The following is a 19,881-nucleotide window of genomic DNA, read 5'->3' as shown; positions in this document are numbered from 1 at the left end:
TTTTCCTCGTGTTTATATCTCATTTTTTTTACTAAATAAAACTGTACACATATAGATATATATATATTTAAGAATCTATGAAACTATAGTTTAATCGTTCACACTCGCAAACTACAACATTTCATCGTCTTCACTGTGATTTAGCGAGCATTCAAAATTAGAACCGTACTATTTCGCATATTTTTACCTGTTCAAAAAATACTTTTTCTTTTTTCCATTTTTTTAAATATTTAATAACAGTAATCGGCTTTGATGCGCGTTTTATAAAGTCGTGATAATATACTGTCGAATAATTCTGTAACATTATTTTTTGACTATCATTAATCGGAGATCCGTAAGAAAATTAAGAAAAAGTCTCACTTGACAAAGTGTCCCATCCTCCCCCATTCTACTATACTATATATATTTGTGATCGACAAATATTAAATTTCGGCATATTGGGTATCAAAGCACTTTTTATGCTGTAACTTATTTTGCTTGCAAAGCAGTGAGATGTGTCGATAAGAATTCGCCATTTCTCAAAAGAATAACAAATCAAAAGTCGTTATTTTTGACCACAGTATGTAAAGATATGCTGCAATTTATATTAACAAAAAGCTGCGTTTATGCAGTATTTAGAAATGTTGACGTAAATGAATCGTTAAGAGATGATGAGGCAACGATTAATGATTAAAATAGTAAAGTTGTTGTGATACAAGCCACGTTTCACTTTTTCAACCGACCCTACTTATGCATTATCGTATTGAAGTTTATAACACATGCACGAACATCGTGCACACTATGTCCACAATAGGCTTATTCCGTCTCTTACGCGTGCGAATATATCGTTTGATCAATATTCGCTACATAACCAATAATGAAAATTATACATGCTGCTAACTGTTAATACCATTAAATAAATTAAAAGGAATATAACTTACAAAGCTGCACAAAATGTGGTGTAAAAGTAATACATAATCGGGCTTATATTTGATTGTAAATGGGGCCATGACGCGTTTAACTTAGTAACTTCACATGACTTGCAGTAATAGTAGCATCACCGTAGCTAGCCCAACAATGTTTGTAGCTTTAATTCGGTCACCTGAAGTGTAAAATGGATTTTAACCGTGAAAATAGTTATGAAGCTGTATATTTATATACCTGCTGTGCTGCCACATTTTGATTCATAATCGTCGCAGCAATTTGAGTATTTCACACATACCTCATCGCAGTAACACGCCAGTTTCTTGTCATATGTCTCATGGCATCTGTTGTCGCAGTTACCTATATGTGTGTGTAGTAAAATACTTGATTTTAGACATTAATTACCACCAAAGTGTTTAACCCCCAATGGAATTTATCGTGGGAGTTTTATACTGGCAAATTTTAAAATGCTCAATTGGACGTATATGATACACAGTATAACGAAAAATACTCACGAGGGATATTACAAGCATCAAAGTAATCTGAACAACAGGAGGTCAAATTCAGGCAACCCCCGGCACAAGTGCAACTCGAAGTGGTGGTATTGCAGTTGCAACCTGCAATCAAAAAAGAATTCACTGTATGTTGCGGTTTAAAATGATAAACTTAAATATAGTACTGTGGGGTAAAGTGAGACTCCTTTAGCACCTAATATTCAAAAACCCTGATTTTATGTTTTAAACAATTAACAACGGTCTTTAGAAGTCGTGAGGATACGGTTTTATAATTACTTAAATGCTCTTTGTTTACTACCAATGCCACGAGAAAATTGAATGAAAAAGTGTCCCATCTTTCCCCACCCCACTATATATTATTCTAATGGTTACTCATACAATGATTTGTTCCGTTATCTGCATTCTATTATTTAAATTTTTTGTTGTTCTATGCAATAAATATGGCAATACGTGCTTTGATTGGCGCACACTTCCACAAAATCGTTGCAGCAATCCCCGTCGAATCTACATGATTCATGGCAGTGACATTTATCAGTTGAAAGTTTTGGGTCGAGGCATCTGCCTTGACACGATGTTGTCTGCGCTGTGTTTTGTGCCCGACCTATGAAAAAGTCTGCAGTAAACACAAGTATTTGGGTTGTGTATATTTTAACAAACCTGGCAAAAGCATTCCAATGGCGATAACAATAATCGTTAAATAAACTATCTGTAAAACAAAAATAATTTTTAATTAAAAAAAATAAAACTACGAAATTGTTAGGTTTATGTTACTTTTTAGATTCAACTGACCTTACACGTAAAAGCTTAATAGGTTTATACTTGTATAAAACGTATAAGATGCAGTGCAGACTATATAGACTTTGTTTGCACCAAATTTTACAAAGGCGAAGTCGTTGATTTAGATTTAAAGACAAGTAGAGATACATAAGCTAACTCTTATGCATTTATATTGAAATTTTATAATACCTGGTCACTCTGCATTGCTGTGTCCTGACGCGTGTTTTACAAATGCTAATGCAAAACTATTCTTTCTGGTAATAAGAAGTATTAAGGCCAAAGTCAAAATTAACCTATTAATAGTATGAAAGGAAGCCAATAGACCGTTATGATTCAATTCACTTTCAAAACCACTCAACAAATATTTGTCAGTTCATATAACGCCCCTTGTGGCAGTAAAATACTTCATGCTTCATTGCGAATGAACTTAGGCGTTCTTTTTACTTTGAGTATAGTTTCTTTGGATTAAAGCAAATACGGCGGTTAAATATACGCTGCCAGATATTGTCCACCACGTGAAGAAGTGTATTATGTCGCGTAAACTACAAGCGGTTATAGATAGTGTAAATGTAGTAGGGCGAAGATAATTGGGACATGGGGTAAAGTGGGAAACTCTTTTCTATTCTTTTTTTTCAAAGAAAAGTGCATATTCTTTTTTTTTCAAAGAAAAGTGCAATATTATGTTGCAAATATTAAATTCCCGCTAAATCTCACCAAAACCGGCAAAACTATGGAAAAAGAGACTGAAAACATATATGTATACCATCGTATCCACCCACACAAATTGAATACGTTGCGCATGGTTTTTCTGTACCATTAAAAACCCCCGCCATCGATCATACACTTCCATGGTACACGTCTTAAAATCATTGTATACGGGGAGTTACTTTTGGAATGGGGGCTGGGACTTATTGTTTTACACTAGTTACTTGAAAAAGCCAGCGAGCGGACAAAACAAAAATGTGAGATATAGTAGAATAGGGGAAGATGGGACACCTTTTCATTCTAAATTCTCGTCCAATTTGGTAGTAAAGAAAGGACATTTAATGAATTATAAATCTGTATTCTCACGACCCCTATAGAGCGCTATTAATTGTTTAAAACACAATCAGGATATTTGGATACTATGTGCTAAAGATGTCCCATCTTTTCCAACCCTATACTATATATATATGTTCTACACTATAATTTGTTCTCTTTAATTGTCGCGTTTAAATAAAACATCAGTTAGAGTGTAGCTTATTATGCTCTAACTTAACCGACATCTGCAAAGCACAAGGTGCATTTTGTTATTTGCTATGAACTGTTGATATACGAGACCGGGAAATCCCGTTGTTTCGGGCAACGGTATATCTCAATTCACGGAATATTAAGTAATTTTCCCCCCATAGTTACGGATATTGAACTATTGTCTTTGCAGCAAGGATGTTTCGCTTTGGTCACCAATTTCCGAACGTTTATACACGGAGAAGCAGTTATTAATTCCCTACATTGTTTACACGACAGCGATTGGCCATTAGGGATATCCGCATTACGCCGAACAATATAAGACGTGCAATGGCAAATTTACCGTAGCGCGATACCGTAGTAAATAAGCTCATTAAGTAGAAACGTGGCAAGCTATAATGAGAAGCTACACAATTTTTCAGAAAGTATGTCAGTGTTAGTAGTATTTTGCGTGATCAAAATTATTATAAACGCTATTTGACTCGGCAGTCTTGTTTTTGTTGTTTCACTCCTTTATTTATTGCCACGTTTATATATTTTTTATCACAGTCTTCGCTATTGGTCAAAGAAACCAATAAAATAAGGTCGAGTTCTTGGACAGTCCCCTGCTTACATTTTGTTTCGAACGAATCGGTTACGGTCTGTTGAATAGGTATAGTAAGGAGAAATTTGTAGACACTGGAGTAATGCTTGCATTGTTTATGCATTGCGGTTGTGTTTGTACGTTAGTTACGTTTCTGTGCATAGGAACGAACGCTTTTACGTCAGGTTGTGCTATGACGTATCTACATACTAACATACGTGCGTGCATGTCAGGTAACGTGGTATATTGATATAACTATTGTATTAGATTAGTTACTCGTTGGACAGTCTGTTTATAATTATACAGTAGCGTATAGTATAACGCTCACACTCAAACATGCGTGTGATTAGTAAGTTCATTACAAGATTTTTGTACCAGGAAGAAGCTGTGACTAGTAAATGTTACTTAAGAGGTTTACATAAGTATGATACGTTTAACACATTTGTGCACTTTCCTGATGGTGTTGTTTTCACATGGAATTATGGGACTAAGTACTGATGAATCTAGTAGAAGCAATTCTTACTATGGTGCTTTTGTTCAATTTCAATACAAAGATTCACATGTTGGATCCACTGTTACATTGGTAATTTCTATTTTATTGCTGCTGTTTTTTAAATTCCTATTTTATTACTGCAGCTACAGGCATTAGCATTAGAGCATGTTTCATATGGTACAATTGTATGTCCAATGCAGGGTCATATATTTTATTGTTGAACCAATTTAAAATGAAATACGTAACTGCCTAAGTCCTAGGTTATCAATAATCAATTTTGACTAGGCGTAATATCTGCCTTCTAAATTGAATTTTGCTTTTTTAGTCACCCGAGTAAAATGAAATATTTAGTTCAACTAACTTCTGTAATAAGTAATGCACAGCAATTTAGTCAGCTGACTAAACATAAAAATATACGACTAAATTTTGGTTGGCTGAGGAAAAACCTAAAGTAACTGCGATCGGCTAAGTTTATTTAGAGTACCAAGAATATCATGTAACATTCATTCTAATAAAACATATCTTGGTTCATATAATGTATACAATATTTATATATATATATATATATAAAATCAAATGAAATCAATTCCTAATTTGAAACTCACTACTTGTACAACTCTCCACAAATGGTATTTACTATTTTTATTTACACAGGCTCAATTCTTAATGAGTTTTGGCTGTAACTGTTTAAAATGCTCGCCTAATTTTTGTGGTAAAATCGAGTATATTCAGCTTAGGCTATACACTTAAAATTTTAAGTATGTTAATTTGTCTTGTATGTTGACAGGGTTCAACAGATCCACTTGATGAAGTAGGTAGATATGGTTTCCACTCTCCTATAAAAAATATCTCTGGTCAAATAGTATACGCGGTGACCAGTAATGATATAAGAGATGGCTGTAAGTTTAACTACGGCTCTGTTCATCTCCCATCTCCATGGCTTGCTTTGGTTTCACGCGGAAATTGCACTTTTGCAGAAAAAATTGACAACGTAAGTAAAAATTAATACAGGACAGAATATGAACTTCTGTGTGGGTATCTATTTTACCGCTGCACGAACTTTTTGTTTGTAGCTCCTTTAAATCTTTTAAAATTTAGGGCTATCATTCATGGTTAATTGTTTAATATACTTTGTGTAAAATATGTAAACTCCCCCAGTTTGGAAAGCCCTGATTTATTCAATGTCTTGAAAAAGACAATATTAAACTGTACAACAATGGCTGGTAGAAATTTTCGTGTTTACAGTCTTTGATAAAAACAGGTTGTAAAAAGGTAACGAGTTGATTTTGGTATGATGTTGTGCCTTGATTCAATAAAATATTCTTAGGACTGACTTGTTTTCAATAGTTTGAGCAAATATCACAAGATGAAATTACAACAGTGTATCAACCGAATACTAGTTTGTTTGCATTTATTCCCACAGAATGCACCTACTTGTTTGTCTGTATTAAATGTCCATTCTGTTAAACAATTCAGATCATATGTCATTGGTTTTAGTAAATGTTTGAAAGAAAAACACATTGGATATCAAATACATAGTAATGATAGTATGTCTGTAACAACATTTTAGTATATTTGCTTTTGATTTAAGCCCATATAAACTGATTAGATGTTTGTCCTTTTATTTAAAGTAGGCCTTGCAGGAATAATACATAAATTAATCTCATTTAACAGGCTGCAAAATGGAATGCCAGCGGCATAATAGTTTATGATTTGGAAAAGAACACAAACTTAGAGACAATGAGCCATGCAGGTAAACACTTTGTTAGGTTGATAAAACAATGTTGGGTCCCGAAAGTGTCTGTAAAAATTATGTATATATTTGAAAAGTCCTAACATTTTCCATAGCTATTATATGTCGTAAAACTGATAAGAATAATTTTGTTGGCAGTTTATTTAAGTTCAGTTTTAAATAACATGGATATATATATATATATATATATATATATATATATATATATATATATATATATTAAATATATATAAATTATAAATAGGTATATATATAAGTAATTACAGCCCTTGCGATAATATAAATTTTTACCTACAACTCAATGTGTGATCATGGCATGGTCTATGACTACGTGATTGTGAACTATGTAACGCATTGATTTGTGCAATTCCAATTTATTAAACTACCTTCCCAATTTTCTGAATTGCTGTTTCGTTACCCAATAACTGGACAGTATTGACTGTGTTTTAGCCCATTGACTGTATATACAATGCATAGCCAATGCAATAATATAAATCTATTCCTACAAAATGTGTAGGCTACAATACAATGTGTGACCGTCCTTGACTCATATGCCATATCCAAGGTTTCAGTTTGCACAATCTGTAAACTTGGTAAAGACATTGATTTGTGCAATTACCAATTACAATTTAATAAATTACCTTACAAATTTTCCTAAATTGCTATTTCATTACCTAATAACGGGACAGTAGTGACTGTTTTATTTATTGCACAGTGTTGACTGTTTTATTTAACAAAAACTGTTAAATGCAGATTCAACCAAAATTGTTTCTGTCATGATAAAATATGGGCTTGGAATAAGCGTTGGTAACTTGGCTCAGCAAGGAACAAAAGTGAATTGTTTTATCGAAGCTGGGAAAGAATATCCAGAAACAAGCGGGTAAGAACTTGAATTTGTGGTTAATTTTATTAGTCGAATGATATGCTTTGAAACAGTGATAATTATACAGACCTGTCATGAGTTGAGTTGGAAATGCTTTGAATCATAACATACTGCACTCTGCCCTTCAGGTCGATGTGGTTATAATTAAGAACCACTTCCTGAATACCAGCTGTGAGCATTCTGTCTTCAGGCCAAGCACTATTTTCAATTTATTTGAGCACGTTTATACAAAAACAAAAATTTCCTAAAACAATGTTTATACATGAATGCATAATGTAGCCTACGCTTAAGATTTTTTAAACTTACATACTAGTTTTCGTTTTTGCTCTTTTTTTAATGCGCATACCAGACCAGAGACCACTTTTTTAAAAAGTGAATTTGTTACAACTAATTGAGTTGCTTGATTGTTTGAATACAACTTAAAACGCAATTCTTGTTCGACGAGTAGTATACCTGGTGTAGGTTTGGGAATCATTGTATGAATACAATGTGCGATACAGGGGTCAGGACACAAAAATCAGCTACATTAGGCCTAAGCAAAAAATTCATGTCCCTGGTTTTTACACTCCCAACCTTTTTTTATAATTTTTATAGATTTCAACTTGAAAGGACTTCAATCATATTTGTATCGGTGTCATTCATGATCCTAATGCTTGTGTCATTGGCGTGGCTCATATTTTATTACATCCAACGACTACGAATACTACAAGCTCACAATCGTGGAATGGTATGCCAATGTCTGTTATTGATTTCTCTATAAAGAATTATGCTGACGCAAAATGAGCCGCTTATCAGAAACACCTTTCAAGAGTCTTTGTATCTATTGATTATCTGCCTTTATATTATGCAGTAGGTTAAAGCCATTAAAATGTCTTTTTTGTTTTGTCATCTGTTGCTAGGTAGGCCAACAATTAATAGCACCTAAAAAATGGTTTTCCCTAGTTTTTCACTAATATTAAGCCTAAAAACTGAGAGTATCATTGAGTACATGTATGCTTATTTACTGTGGTTAATTTATAACTTCTTTATGTATTTAGAATGACAGTACTACTTAAGTAACCGCGCATTCTCCTATTTGTTTTCAACATACAGCGCCATCGAAACCGGTTGGCCCAGCGCGCTGTCATGCAGTTGAAAACTAGAACCATTAAACCAAATGATGAGATTGTATCAACAGAATCTGTGTGTGCCATTTGTATTGAAAACTATAAGACAGCTGAAGTGGTTCGTGAATTACCTTGCCGGTAAGTCTATGGTACACTGGGTTTTAAAACTTTTAGGTGTGGGGCACATTTGAATCTTCTGCATCTGTTAGACAACAATCTTAAAAATGGTCATATTTTACACAACATATACCAAAACTCTTTTTAAAAGAGATATTTTTACAGCACACTGAGGTCTATTTTTAGCACACACTTTGAGAACCTGTGGTATACACCAATATTTAAAACCCTAATTTGTTTGTTTAGTAATATATTATACAGGTAGATAGTTTGTTTTAAAACACATAATATGTCCCCCATTGGATTTACCGCTAAAACTTTTAAAGTAAAATTGCCTCCTCAATGGTATATTATAAGTAATAACATTTATTTCTGGTTATTGCTCATTGTAAAACCATTGTTACTATTTAAGTAACCACTAAAACAATTCAAAATTATTTGTAACTATTCTGCTTCATAAATTTTTCACACACGTTTACTTGAAGATACGGTATAGCAGAACTGCCAGAACACATGATTAGTAAATCACGTAATAATATGTTTGTTATTCTCCCCACCAAGCTTCTAGGAACATGTTCGTACATGATACACGTTCTTGCATGACTAATAACTATAAAATCCTCATAAAATGCCCTGGGGCCATGTTTTTAAATCTTGTGTCTAATTTAAACAGCACTGAGTTGGCTTGTTCTATTTAGTGCTATTTCTGCTATGTCATTAATTGCTACTGGTGTATACCAAAATACTCAATGTATTTATAGAGCCCATTTGACATTTCTACACAGCCCAATTCATTTGTATAAGCCATGTTATTTCTGAGAGCTTAAACCGATATATAGGTTTTACTCATCTCCTGTCATGGTGGATATTAAAATATTGATCTTTGCAGGCATATATTCCACAAGAAGTGTGTAGATCCATGGCTGCATACAAAGCACACATGTCCGATGTGCAAAATCAACATTATCAAGACCACTGGGAATTGTGAGGTGCGTTATCATGCTTTCTTATTAGTGTGGTCTAATTTTGTTCTACCAGTTTTCCCCAAGCATTTAAATTACATACAATCTTGTTATTGGCATTGTTACGTTTATGTTTGCTTCATAAGGTAGACTTGGTAATTACTTTCCTAATGAATAACTCATGCACTTCTGTGTTAATCAAGTCCTTATAAATACTGCATGTAAACTGCCACCAATTCATGTACTGGCTACTATCTATATTCTATGGGTACCTAACCTGGTCCAAATTTAAGATAAAAATAGGTTGTATTTTTTTGATAGTATGACACATACTTTCATATAATTTCTTGTCTGAAAAGGTATTAAATTAAGAATATTTGCAGATGTTAAAATAGCGATATTTATTGTTTAAAAACACAATCAGGAAAATACTCAAGTAAAATTCGTTTCCATTGTTTTTGTCCACTCTTTTTTGCATCTGCAATCAAGAAAAAATAAATTTTATTGTTGGTGGTAATTCGCTAAACAAAAACTCCGTAAAAGTTTAAAAATGCATGAGTGCTTTACTGGATATGAAAATAAAGTTGTGATCTAGGCCTCAAAATAATACAACTTCTAATGTTAAATGCATTTTATTCTGGTTGTATTTTGACCAGATTGGTCTTATAACTATCATTCAAAGTTTAAGAAGTTTAAATTTTTGTTTAATGTTTTATATGGACACCATGTGTTCTTAAATGAATTTCAAGAATTTTGCAATTTTTTTTTTGCTTTAACATTTTTGGTTAAAGACCTAAAAGAATGACCTTTAGACTCAGCTTTGCTCTTTATTTGGTTATTACTTTTTAGTTGTTGCTGCTATAATTAATCAGTACATAATTGTCCATGGCAGCTGTTTGTGTTGATGCGAATAAACCGTACAAGCAATAGACAGAAAATCAATGCAGCGCGTTAATTGGGAGGCAAGGGACAATGACAGATTTATTTGACATTACATGTTATTTCAGGACAATGATAGTGGCCATTTTAATGATGGGGCTCTGGTGTCAGTTAATTCTGTCAATCAAGAAATGGAAATGGAGGTAAATTTATAATCATGTCTGCCTAATCAATTATTAAAGAGAGCAGTCTATATATATATTCGGTAAAATTGCATAATTTAAAAACGGCAGTCATTATATAACATCGGTTTTATACATTTCATGCCAGCTTACAAGTTATCACAAATGTAACTTTGTGGGTGTTTTTTTATATTTATCGGTGAAAACTAAAACAATCCAATAGAGCACTGGGTTGGAGCAATTGCTGTTAAGTCTCTTGCCCAAAGACACATATGCCCACAATGGTAGCAGCGACGAACCTTAAACTCATTACCTCTTGGTTAGGGTTAAAAGCATATGCGTTAACTAACTATGTCATGGCACTGGACAATAAAGGTGGCTGTACACAGTATCCGGAATTCGTCCGTTTTGTTTGGATTTTGCTGCCGCATGCGGAATTGAACACAGGTTTGCATACGACTTTGCAAGTGAATTCTGTGTACAGCCACCTTAACAGCTACCATTTCCTCTTGAATAAATAAGATACATTCATTCATACATTCTATATACCGTGCCTTTGTGGTAAAGTGATACAAAACCGCTACTAAATACTGCCAAGCACAACTGTTAACCTCAATCTACAAACTAGGCCATCATTGCCACAGAACCCAGCCCACCAGCCTCTACAACAACCACAGATGATGAACAAGCACAGTCCACAAGTAACTTCACTGAACCAAAAACATCAGAGCAGCAGCAGGAGCACCTTGCTGTTTAATCCTGAATTCGAGTGTTCCCTCTTTTTCAATTCAGTTTACATTTATTTTTCATTACCAATTGCATTTTTCATGTAGACCGATATTGTACAAAAACAAAACGTTTTACATAATTTTTAAATATGTTCTTGCTACTCCAGTGTAACTATTTCCTGATCATCGCTCTTAAACTCCGAAAGTTATTTTATTTTGATTGTGTAAAATTTCTAAATTAACCAGTAAGAAAGTCTGTACAAAACTTATATAAAAGCAACTTTATTCAATTTTAGCCCAACTTTCCGAGAACTCCCTGTCTTCTCAAGCCAATACCACATAGTTTCATAACTCTTGTATTTCAAATCTAGATTCAGTTCTACCATATTTTACAGTTGCTAATTCTTGGCACAGTTACGTTAATACCTTACCCTCTAAACCAGTATTCCGCATGCACTTGTAATTACGCACTGTATGTTCATCGCAGACTCTCTGACTAAAAGACCTAATAAATCTGTGCACATTTTCCATTTTTAATGCTGTAGTTTTAGGTATGACACCCGTTAGACCTAGTCCAAGCTCAAATGTTTTTTCTGCTGTCGTGGAACAAAGTTTAGAGGCCCTGCTGTCGTGGAACAAAGTTTAGAGCCCGCCTCTAGCTTCGACGGTGTGGTTTCGAAGCTGGACGCTGGTACTATTGTAGGTTTTGTAAGTCCTTGAGCAAAATACTTAAAAGTTGATTGCGCAAACCCAGTAGTCCCTTATGGGTTGTCCAAATTTTCAGTCATACATAAACAAGAAAATTATATTTATTCGCGAAGTTATATATGTGATAACTTGAAAAACGATAAATAGGTTACTTTTTAATTACTAACTTGTTAACACATTAATACGAAACGGAGGTGTAACATATCTTTTTTGAATGACGTGTTTCATTTATTTACCAAATTCCGCACACAATAGCGGACAAACAAAAACAGTTTTGCTTTACTGCATCCAATGCACACCGGCCTGTGCCTATACACACCAAGTTAATGATAAACGAATGCAGGTTCGGCCAACTATATTGCTACACATTTACCACCACCTTCAGTGATATGTACATCACTCTTTTACCATGGAGGGATTCGACGGTTCAGATTTTAGTCCTCCAGCTGATTTAGTTGGCGTTGACGGTGCAGTCATGCGGAACGTCGTTGACGTCACGATAAATGGTGACGTCACTGCTCCGCCGAAAGCTGCGCCAAGTAAAAGTGAATCGGTTAAGAAAGTTCATTGGAATGATGTAGACCAAGGACCGAGTGAAAAACCAGAGACAAGACAGGAGGAACGAATAGATATACCCGAGATTTCAGGTCTATGGTGGGGCGAGAATGAACATGGAGTGGACGATGGGAGAATGGAGATACCTACTACTGGTGTAGGGTAAGTGTGTTTAGTTGTAAATGGTGATTAAACTGTAATAAAATATATGAATTCGCGGATGTAACTTGAATTGTGAGCGAGGTACTGATAATGATCATTTTTTCTCTTCGTTCACAGTCGCGTCCAGTTTCGTGTCCGAGCAGTGATTGATCATCTAGGGATGCGAGTCTTTGGAGTCTTCCTAATTTTCTTGGACATCATCCTCATGATCATTGATCTCAGTCTTCCAGGAAAAAGTGAATCTTCCCAATCCTTTTATGACGGGATGGCTTTGGCTCTTTCTTGTTATTTTATGCTGGATTTAGGATTAAGGATATTTGCATACGGGTAACTTTATGTACAACACAATGTATTATATAGTAGGGTGGGGGAAGCTGGAACACCTTTTAAGATATGTTCTTGACCAATGTGGTAGTGAACAAAGAACATTCAAAGATTATAAAACGGTATCCCCATGACTCCTATATATACCGTTGTTAATTGTTTAAAACACGGTCCAGTTATTTAGATGGTATATGTGCTAAAGGTGTCCCGTTTTACCCTACCCTAGTGTATTATCACGGCATACCAAAACCCATACCAAAACCCTCTATTACTCGTAATATGTTTTCTTGTTTATGCTTTTACCACATTACTGCCAACAGATCGATAATAATTTAGTTCCCATCGAACCCAAAATTAATTTGCATGCAGTTGAGGAATAGTTAAAAATTAACATAGCTTAAATAAGCAAATAAATGGAAAATGATTGATTACAAAGACATGGTCTTCGTTATATTTTTCATGTCACTGGGTTTTGTGGTTCTACTAAGTTAGTCTTGTAGGCTATATGTATCACTTTTAGCAATTTGTAGTTGTTTAGGTCAACGGTATAATAAGGCTTAGTTTGGCGTTCCGTGCTCCCCCACCAAGTCTTTGGAATGTAATTTATGTCACATATTTCCTGATCTTCTTTTAACAACGTTTTTTTAGAGTGGCGGGACTACGGTTATACAGTTCCGTGAATATTTTTTGTTTACTACCAAATCGAACATGAAATGGGAATAAAAACCCATCCCACTCCAGTACCCTACTATATAGTATAGTTCTGTGTAAAATGGTTCGTGTACCATTTACTTTTGTTGTGAAAACAACGAAAAAAGAATATGAGATATAATTATCCATCGTACTGCACAGGACTATACATATTAATTGAATAAATAATTTTTTAAAATAGTTTTTTGACATTTATAGGCCCAAGAATTTCTTCACCAACCCCTGGGAGGTTGCTGATGGTTTGATTATCGTTGTCACATTCGTCGTCACGATATTTTACACTGTGTTAGATGAATACGTGCAAGAAACAGGAGCCGATGGTTTGGGGAGGTATATTACTACACATACCACTTTACGTCTCACAATACCACTACGTCTTATACCCTTTCTGTCATTTGTGTATTATATACACAATTTGTACGTGTTTGACCCGTCAAAACGTCGGTTCGTAAATTTATACCGGCTATGTTTGTAATATGCAACAGTCTATATTGCGTAATGTGTTTTTTAACTGTTGGGTTTTGTTGTTTTCAGATTGGTTGTGTTGGCCCGTTTGCTGCGTGTGGTTCGATTAGCAAGAATATTTTATTCCCACCAACAAATGAAGGCTTCAAGCAGAAGAACAATATCACAGAACAAGCGTCGATACAGGGTAATAACACGAACAACGTCAATTACCTTATTTAGGCAAGACAACTGCAGAGGTCTTTTGAAAGACAACTGCAATCGCCGCAACCCAGTGGCCCATCATGATGTGTCCTATTTGTCGGCCACACATAAAAAAACAAGAAAAAAAACATGATAACTCGCGAGGGAGCACGACGTGTATAAAATACCCCCGTGGTTTAACGACCATCACTGCCCCGTAACGCGAGGATAAATATGTTGCAAAATTTATTCTTTTTCTTTCATTCATTCTTCCGCAAAAACAAATAAGATAGATTACTATACCCATTTGTCGTTTTCCGCAGAAAGACGGGTTTGACCTTGACCTCACCTACGTCACTGACCACGTGATTGCAATGTCGTTCCCAAGCAGTGGACGACAAAGTTTGTTCCGAAACCCGATCGGGGAGGTAAGCCGTTTCTTCAAGACGAAGCACCCGGACAAGTTTCGCATCTACAACTTATGCAGTAAGTTATTTGTATAAAAATCATGTGTGGTGCTACTATTGTGAGTTTAATCTGTGTATTTGGATAAGGCGAAAGACATGTAATGCTCTGAAATGTCACTAATGCGTAGTCCAAATTGTCAGCCGTACAGAACCAAAATCACCTACAAACTTGTGCACGAGATAACTCGCTGGCAGATGTGTATTACGACTGTCGTTGTATTTATGGGTACGCGAGGAAGAGTGAAAATCATTCAATAATTTTACTTGTTATCGTAATTACTTTTTGTACAACAAATATGTTACTCTTTTACATATTAACACCAAAGCATTGCCTACACTGTTTTGGTCAGTTTTGTACCAATATAATTTTTTGTTAAAGATGACTTTTATCACTTAATTTTCAAAACAGGCGAGAGGGGTTATGACGAAACAAAATTCGACAATCATGTCTACCGTGTTATGATTGACGACCATAATGTACCAACCTTAATGTAAGTAAAAATAAGATTCAAACAAATTCAAAAACCATTATTGGCTCTGAGTTGTTTCATCCGTTTTTTCTCATATATAACTAGTACGGTGGGGTGAGGTGAAAAAAATTCGAACATAATATCCTATATTTTATATTCGGGTTTTTACATTTAATATTGTTTCTTTGTAGGGTCGTGGGTATAAGGTTATAGAATTCGGTAATCGTTTTTTGTTTACTTTAAAACAGGACAATGCACCTTCTTACCCCAACTCGCGCATTATATGTGAAATTGTGCATTTTTTTAAAATGCAAAAAAAAGAAATGCCTTTAAATCCCTGATCTAATCTGGTATTTGCGAATTCCACAGTGATCTTCTAAAGTTCATAGATGACGCAAAAGTATGGATGACGTCAGACCCAGATCACGTGATAGCGATTCACTGTAAAGGCGGGAAGGGAAGAACTGGTACCTTGGTCAGCTCGTGGCTGCTTGAAGATGGGAAGTTTGATACGGCAAAGGTAATCCCACTGTTAAACTACAATTTCCTCTATACAAAGAACTCTTTAATAAATTTATTATTTCCTCAACAGGAGGCGTTAGAATACTTTGGAAGCAGAAGAACCGACTTCGAAGTGGGTGACGTTTTTCAGGGAGTAGAGACCGCATCCCAGATCCGCTATGTAGGTTATTTTGAGAAAATCAAAAAGAATTACGGAGGACAACTTCCCCCGATGAAGAAGTTAAAGGTAACTGGAGTCACCATCACTGCGATACAAGGTTTGTTATTTCTTTTGTATGGATTATGTAAATAGTTAGCTTTATATCTGCTGGTTAGCTCAAAGGTTGCACTACGTGGCAGTATTTCATTTGTTACCTTGACTTGCCTTTAGATAGCATGCGGCGCTTTTAGTCTTGCAGCAAGGGCCGAGTATTTAACACCATTGTTGTGTCGTGTTGTTCACCAAAACGTCACCGACTGATTTGGTTAGTTCAGCAGTAGTTAAGTTGGAATAGCGTTTAGTTAAGGGGGTAAAGTATTATCATTTAATATTTTTTAGTAAATACCCATTGTTTGAGTTCGTTAAACCATAATAAAAAAAACAAGTTTATCATGTACAACGAGTCAGGACGTACAGAGGTTATAAAAGTAAAAAAAATTTTTTTTAAAGGTTACGTATATCTACAACGTTCACCGAAATAGTTAATTACATAACTCAACAAAGGCCCTACAGTAATACCTTGAAAATAAAAGTTTTAAAATTTTACTCACCAGGAGTCGGTAGGGGCAATGGTTCTGATTTATCAATGCAAATCGTATCTGAACGGCAAGAGGTTCTTCTCTGCAAGTTTGCTGAAGGTTATAACTGTGCGGTAAGCTAAAATTTCGTTTTTCTGAACTCAAGTAATTTATATTACCTTTCATATTTAATTTATGTTTTACACATTAATTTAAATTTTGTTGTTGATTGTACAGAGTGCATTGTAAATTGTTTAATACGATGTCTTTACACGTACAGTTACAATACGACGCCACGGATGATTGTGTTACGTGTGAGGTGAAAAACTGTCCTGTGCTAGCAGGAGATATTAAAGTCAGGTTCATGTCGACTTCGGTAAGTACATGTTTACACATTTCTTAATTGTCCGTTGCCTATAGCGCCTGCGACCGCACCCAGTGGTTTTAGATTCTTTACGCTGCTACCGTCCTGGGTATAAGTGTCTTTGGGCAAGATGACTTATCAACCACTCCGTTATACCACACATGTTCCGTTTCATACGTCTCGTGCTATATCCGCTTTCGAGTTACCACATGCGAAAATTTTGGTGAATATATATATTATAATTTTGGAAATGTGTTGCTTTTGCCTCTTATAGCAATATACACTAATTCTGAAGTTTGGTTGACAGAAATCTCTGCCACGGGGATACGACAACTGCCCATTTTACTTTTGGTTCAACACGTCATTGGTTGAAGGGGATCACGTGACTTTAAAACGAGAGGAGATCGACAATCCGCATAAAAAGAAAACTTGGAAAATCTACAGGGATAATTTCACTGTAAAACTTACGTTTTCAAATGCTGAAGACATTTAGTTTGTTATTCAGTTTGGAAGCTGTGCTATAAGGTGCAATATATTTGGCCTGTTTATGAGATACTGTGTATACTCCGTATGCCTTGTGTGCAATTTCAGTAGCAATGCACATCACGGTCCTAGTAATAAATAACTGCTGATATGTTCGTGAATATGTGTATTTGGCGGGATATAAGTCGTTTTGGCGCTGATAACTTATAAACGTACAACCCTGATTTGCCATTACAATCATGTGCTGGTGATTTTAAAAGTAACTTAAATGCATTAGATAGTTTTCTCTATGCCTGTTCAGAGTATAGCTGTTATACTTTCATGGTATTTTTGTCAATTATAAAACGGAATAAACTGAGTTTACGTCACAGTGTTTTAAACCAAAATGACGTCACAGCATAACTGAATTGACTAAAATAACGTGACAGCTGAATTGACTAAAATGACGTGACAGTGAAAGTGCGGGGAAGCGAAACCGACCGGGAGATGACTTCATATCGGTTTCGCTACGTTTTCTTTCAAATTAGATTCGTCGGTCGATTCATAACACGGCTTATTGTAAACCACCACGACAAAGACATTATCTGCTGCGTCACGTGACACGCCGACGCCAATCTGTGAAGCAGTTCGCCAGATCATACGAACAAAACGCCCTGTGAAAATAACGTTAAATTTCATGGTATGTTTTGTTCATAGAAATTGCTTGAACGTATCCGCACATTAGAATAGCAAAGTAAGTTTATTTTATTATTAATATTGCACAATTTCGATAAACAAGCGGGCATATTGTTTTCGTTATCTGTTTTCGACTAATTTGGTGGTAAATAAAAAATATTTTCGGGAATAGGTAACCATATCCTCACAACTCTACAAGGGCGTTGTTAATTGTTTAAAAACGATTTAAAAAAAATGTTAATATGGACAAAACTAATACATCCATCTTAACCCACTTATTTAGTTCTCAAAACCACTATAAGCGTTCATTTTGTTAAATAAGCTATACAGGAATACAAAGCGATACGAATGCAACAAAAAGTTACCGTTGATGTCATCTAGCCTCGGCTTGCTGTAGTTATAATACGTAATTTCGGAGTACCACATGTCCGCAATGCTGGCGCCTGCATTTAATTATTACAGTATAAATTTTGTTTAATTAGTAGAGTATGAAAACACACATATGTGTAAGCAAACTTTTGTTGAAGCAGCCTACCGTTCATTTTTCGAGAAATAACATGACATGTGTTGTAGCTGTATCGATCGTCGTCTATCTGCACATGTTTTCCCTTTGCCGATGCTTGTTCCGCAATTTTTTGCCCCAAATTGCGTAGTTCTTGATTAGTTCTTAATCTGGAAACAAAATTTGTTTAGTAAGCACTGTTGTTTGTAAGCTTTAGCACTCACGGTTTTACACCATGCTGTTTTCTTAGTTGGTTGTGACGGTGTACGCATTCTTGTTCAAACATTATGATTTCTTCTGTAAATGAAATATCTGATTACAAAATAAACTTCAGTACACAATCACTTTTATCTATAGAGTATAGTCTCACTTTCCAATATTACTTGTTAATATTATAATAAGTTGGGGTAAGATGGGTCATGTTTTCATTTTTTATTGACCCATTTATCTGTAAACGAATTTGTTTTACAAAACTGTATAACCGTATTACGACTTTTTTAAAAAAAATGGTTAATTGTTTAAAATACAATCAGAAAATATGGGTTTGGTTACTAACGAACCCGACAGTATTATTTTCTTGAATTTACAACTGACCTATATCATTTTCTACTAGTTAATTATAAAAAATTAAACATACCACAATCAAATCACTTAATAGATATAAATAACTAATTTGATTGATTCACTTTTACCTTCAGTACAAACATTGTGTGTCCTCATTTTATCTTCTCAAATTGTCGTATCTATTCCACGCTGTCAGCACATTTCTAAATATATAGCTTAACTTATTCGAAAATTGGGGACACTTAAACGTGACATTAACTAACGGAGTATATGACGACTTTCGGTACTGATTTTGACATGACACACTCCATGCGTATTATTTGGGCGCTTGTAATTAAGTTCGTGTCAGTGCTAACTGCTCTATATAGCCTTGCTGCCAAAATATTACCACAACGTTCAAAAATGTGCTCGCATTATTCTAATATTCACGTCTTTAAACAACAAGAACCCAGTACACAGGTTGTAAATTTTAATGTGTATGCTATTTCACTGATCATACTGTTTGACTGTCGTCCAACTCTACTTGCTGCCTCGCTATATGTCATTGCTTTGTAGACTTTCCTAACAGCAGCTACCACACACTGTTCGAACTGTGTAACATATATAGCAGATCGAACAAGCTGCACAAATATATTAGGGGCAACCGTGGAACAGCTGCTACTAATTATCTTAATTGGGTAGGTCAACCAGTGCCAGACACACATGCTTGTAATTCTGCTTTTTCACGACACCGGTTTCTAAACACTCCCCTATTGTCAATGCATTCTCAAAACTTCAATTTTTATACATTAGCTAAAAAAATGTATCATTTTTTACTCAGCTAAAAATACTTTAATTCCTAAAGCAACTTTAAACTACGCGGTAACCAGCCTAGGAGTAAACTGCTGTTGGCTTGCGTGGA

At 35.0% G+C, this 19,881-nt stretch overlaps 4 protein-coding genes and 1 long non-coding RNA gene across 7 annotated transcripts; 2 read left to right on the top strand and 3 right to left on the bottom strand.

The window, feature by feature from the left end:
* Positions 1-26: 26 nt before the first annotated feature.
* On the bottom strand, positions 27-1,794 carry LOC149740226 (uncharacterized). The gene is made up of 4 exons (XR_016384385.1): positions 1,791-1,794; positions 1,419-1,520; positions 1,141-1,263; positions 27-1,081 (listed from the first exon to the last, which is right to left on the bottom strand). It is a non-coding gene; the product is annotated as an uncharacterized LOC149740226 (long non-coding RNA).
* On the bottom strand, positions 1,763-2,665 carry LOC149740225 (vitronectin-like). The gene is made up of 3 exons (XM_089872934.1): positions 2,385-2,665; positions 2,076-2,124; positions 1,763-2,019 (listed from the first exon to the last, which is right to left on the bottom strand). Exons 1-3 carry the CDS (start codon positions 2,397-2,399, stop codon positions 1,829-1,831), a joined length of 255 nt encoding a protein of 84 aa, XP_089729060.1. The 5' UTR covers positions 2,400-2,665; the 3' UTR covers positions 1,763-1,828.
* A 1,681-nt stretch (positions 2,666-4,346) lies between these two features.
* On the top strand, positions 4,347-11,636 carry LOC149740224 (RING finger protein 150-like). Of its 2 annotated transcripts, XM_089873434.1 has the most exons (9): positions 4,350-4,588; positions 5,286-5,489; positions 6,173-6,251; positions 7,005-7,131; positions 7,729-7,861; positions 8,227-8,378; positions 9,247-9,346; positions 10,327-10,401; positions 11,009-11,636. In XM_089873434.1, the coding sequence occupies exons 1-9, from the start codon at positions 4,430-4,432 to the stop codon at positions 11,135-11,137; spliced, it is 1,158 nt and encodes a 385-aa protein (XP_089729560.1). In that variant the 5' UTR covers positions 4,350-4,429; the 3' UTR covers positions 11,138-11,636. The 2 variants fall into 2 exon arrangements, with proteins under 2 accessions (XP_089729561.1, XP_089729560.1); XM_089873435.1 differs by lacking the exon at positions 10,327-10,401 and having other exon boundaries at positions 4,347-4,588.
* Positions 11,637-11,767: 131 nt separating this feature from the next.
* On the top strand, positions 11,768-17,498 carry LOC149740223 (phosphatidylinositol 3,4,5-trisphosphate 3-phosphatase TPTE2-like). The gene is made up of 11 exons (XM_089873433.1): positions 11,768-12,533; positions 12,651-12,860; positions 13,767-13,898; positions 14,103-14,220; positions 14,540-14,702; positions 15,093-15,174; positions 15,523-15,673; positions 15,746-15,932; positions 16,429-16,526; positions 16,673-16,768; positions 17,064-17,498. Exons 1-11 carry the CDS (start codon positions 12,226-12,228, stop codon positions 17,247-17,249), a joined length of 1,731 nt encoding a protein of 576 aa, XP_089729559.1. The 5' UTR covers positions 11,768-12,225; the 3' UTR covers positions 17,250-17,498.
* On the bottom strand, positions 17,389-19,793 carry LOC149740222 (Golgi-associated plant pathogenesis-related protein 1-like). Of its 2 annotated transcripts, XM_089873438.1 has the most exons (6): positions 19,244-19,793; positions 19,109-19,183; positions 18,641-18,713; positions 18,450-18,586; positions 18,280-18,357; positions 17,389-17,892 (listed from the first exon to the last, which is right to left on the bottom strand). In XM_089873438.1, exons 2-6 carry the CDS (start codon positions 19,134-19,136, stop codon positions 17,732-17,734), a joined length of 477 nt encoding a protein of 158 aa, XP_089729564.1. In that variant the 5' UTR covers positions 19,137-19,183; positions 19,244-19,793; the 3' UTR covers positions 17,389-17,731. The 2 variants fall into 2 exon arrangements, with proteins under 2 accessions (XP_089729564.1, XP_089729565.1); XM_089873439.1 differs by lacking the exon at positions 18,280-18,357 and having other exon boundaries at positions 19,109-19,793.
* Positions 19,794-19,881: the final 88 nt, after the last annotated feature.

The sequence above is a fragment of the Ciona robusta genome, chromosome 2 (assembly GCF_009617815.1).
Source record: "Ciona robusta chromosome 2, ASM961781v2".
NCBI classification, from domain to species: domain Eukaryota; kingdom Metazoa; phylum Chordata; class Ascidiacea; order Phlebobranchia; family Cionidae; genus Ciona; species Ciona robusta.
Note: the sequence above shows the minus strand (reverse complement) of the source record. Positions and strands in the feature narration are given on the sequence as shown.